The sequence below is a fragment of the Alexandromys fortis genome, unplaced genomic scaffold, assembly GCF_014885135.2.
Source record: "Alexandromys fortis isolate MF-2015 unplaced genomic scaffold, M_Fortis_MF-2015_v1.1 scaffold_1740, whole genome shotgun sequence".
Taxonomy (NCBI): Eukaryota; Metazoa; Chordata; class Mammalia; order Rodentia; family Cricetidae; genus Alexandromys; species Alexandromys fortis.
This window is the reverse complement of record NW_026069605.1, coordinates 1-1,375: the sequence shown is the minus strand read 5'-3', so window position 1 is coordinate 1,375 and position 1,375 is coordinate 1. Positions and strand designations below refer to the sequence as shown.

Sequence of the window (1,375 nt, the reverse complement as noted above, 5' to 3'; positions counted from 1 at the left end):
CCTTTTTCAGAGCTGTCTCTCCAGCCTTGTAACTTCTTTTCTTTAACCTTTTTTTCTCCAAGAGTAATAATTTTTTTTTTCTTCTCCGCACCATTCTCTCTGATACATTGTAAATACTGGCAAATATGCTGCCTCTCAGGTTCTTCCTTTGGGTAAATATTTTAGCTGCATTTGGGTTCTATGGATTGCCTTAGGGCTTCAGTAAAGGGAAAGAGATGAGTGCTTGTTCCTGGATCTCTTTGGTTGTTGCCCTGGTACTTGGCAAGCTATGCAGGTTTTCGGTAAGGTTGTCTCTTTGCCTCAACCTTCTTCCTGTTCCAAGTGGTTTCCTCATGCTCTGGAATGCCTTTATATTAAAATAACTTGGTGGCTCTATAGGCAGGAGGAGGAACGCAGGCGCCGTGAGGAAGAAATGCGGCGGCAACAAGAAGAAATGATGCGGCGACAGCAGGAAGGATTCAAGGGAACCTTCCCTGATGCGGTATATCTCCTATGTGCCTATGATGTGCCAGGCCAGTTGTGATAAGACAGAACTACCATAAAATATCTGTTAGGATACCAGCTTATGACCAGTTTTTCTATGCTATAAAATTCCTTTTAGGAGAAAAAATATGTTGATAGGGAGGTGAGATAAGGTTTGAAAAAGAGCTCTTGCTTTATTGCAAATTTAGGATAAAAAGCCAGTACCACTGTTTATGCCCAGTGACAATAAGAGGTAAATCAAGCCCTGTAGCAGAATTTGGCTAGTTCACTGCCATCCATGTAGTTAGATGGTTTGCAGCCCCAAGAAGAAATTAGTACTTTCTTCCCCCGTTGCCTCTTTTTTTTTTTTAATATTTATTTATTTATTATGTATACAATGTTCTGTCTATGTGTATGTCTGCAGGCCAGAAGAGGGCACCAGACCTCATTACAGATGGTTGTGAGCCACCATGTGGTTGCCGGGAATTGAACTCAGGACCTTTGGAGGAGCAGGCAGTGCTCTTAACCACTGAGCCATCTCTCCAGCCCCCCCCCCCCCCCCCCCCCCCCCCCCCCCCGTTGCCTCTTTTTGTTCCTAATAAAAAATTCTAATTTGTTACCTGAAGTCACTGCACAAATAGCAAGAGGGTATTAGTATGTTGTCACTGTTTACTTCCTTATTGTTGTCTTGGACTATGAGTATGTATTGTTTTTCAGAGAGAACAAGAGATACGGATGGGCCAAATGGCTATGGGAGGTAAGTTAAATAGCTCTGGTGACTTTTAGGGTGAAAAGGATAGTTACAGAAAAGAACAGCAAGCACTTGGGAGGCAGAGGCAGGCGGATCTCTGTGAGTTCAAGACCAGCCTGGTCTACAAGAGCTAGTTCCAGGACAGGCTCCAAAACCACAGAG

General features: G+C 43.6%; 1 protein-coding gene across 1 annotated transcript in view; it reads left to right on the top strand.

The window, feature by feature from the left end:
• LOC126496201 (non-POU domain-containing octamer-binding protein-like) overlaps positions 1-1,283 on the top strand; it is a 7,062-nt gene extending 5,779 nt beyond the window's left edge. Inside the window, exons 4-5 of the mRNA XM_050133750.1 lie at positions 397-481; positions 1,180-1,283. Coding sequence (XP_049989707.1) covers positions 397-481; positions 1,180-1,248 — 154 coding nt within the window. The 3' untranslated portion in view covers positions 1,249-1,283. The remainder of the gene's footprint in view (positions 1-396; positions 482-1,179) is intronic.
• Positions 1,284-1,375: the final 92 nt, after the last annotated feature.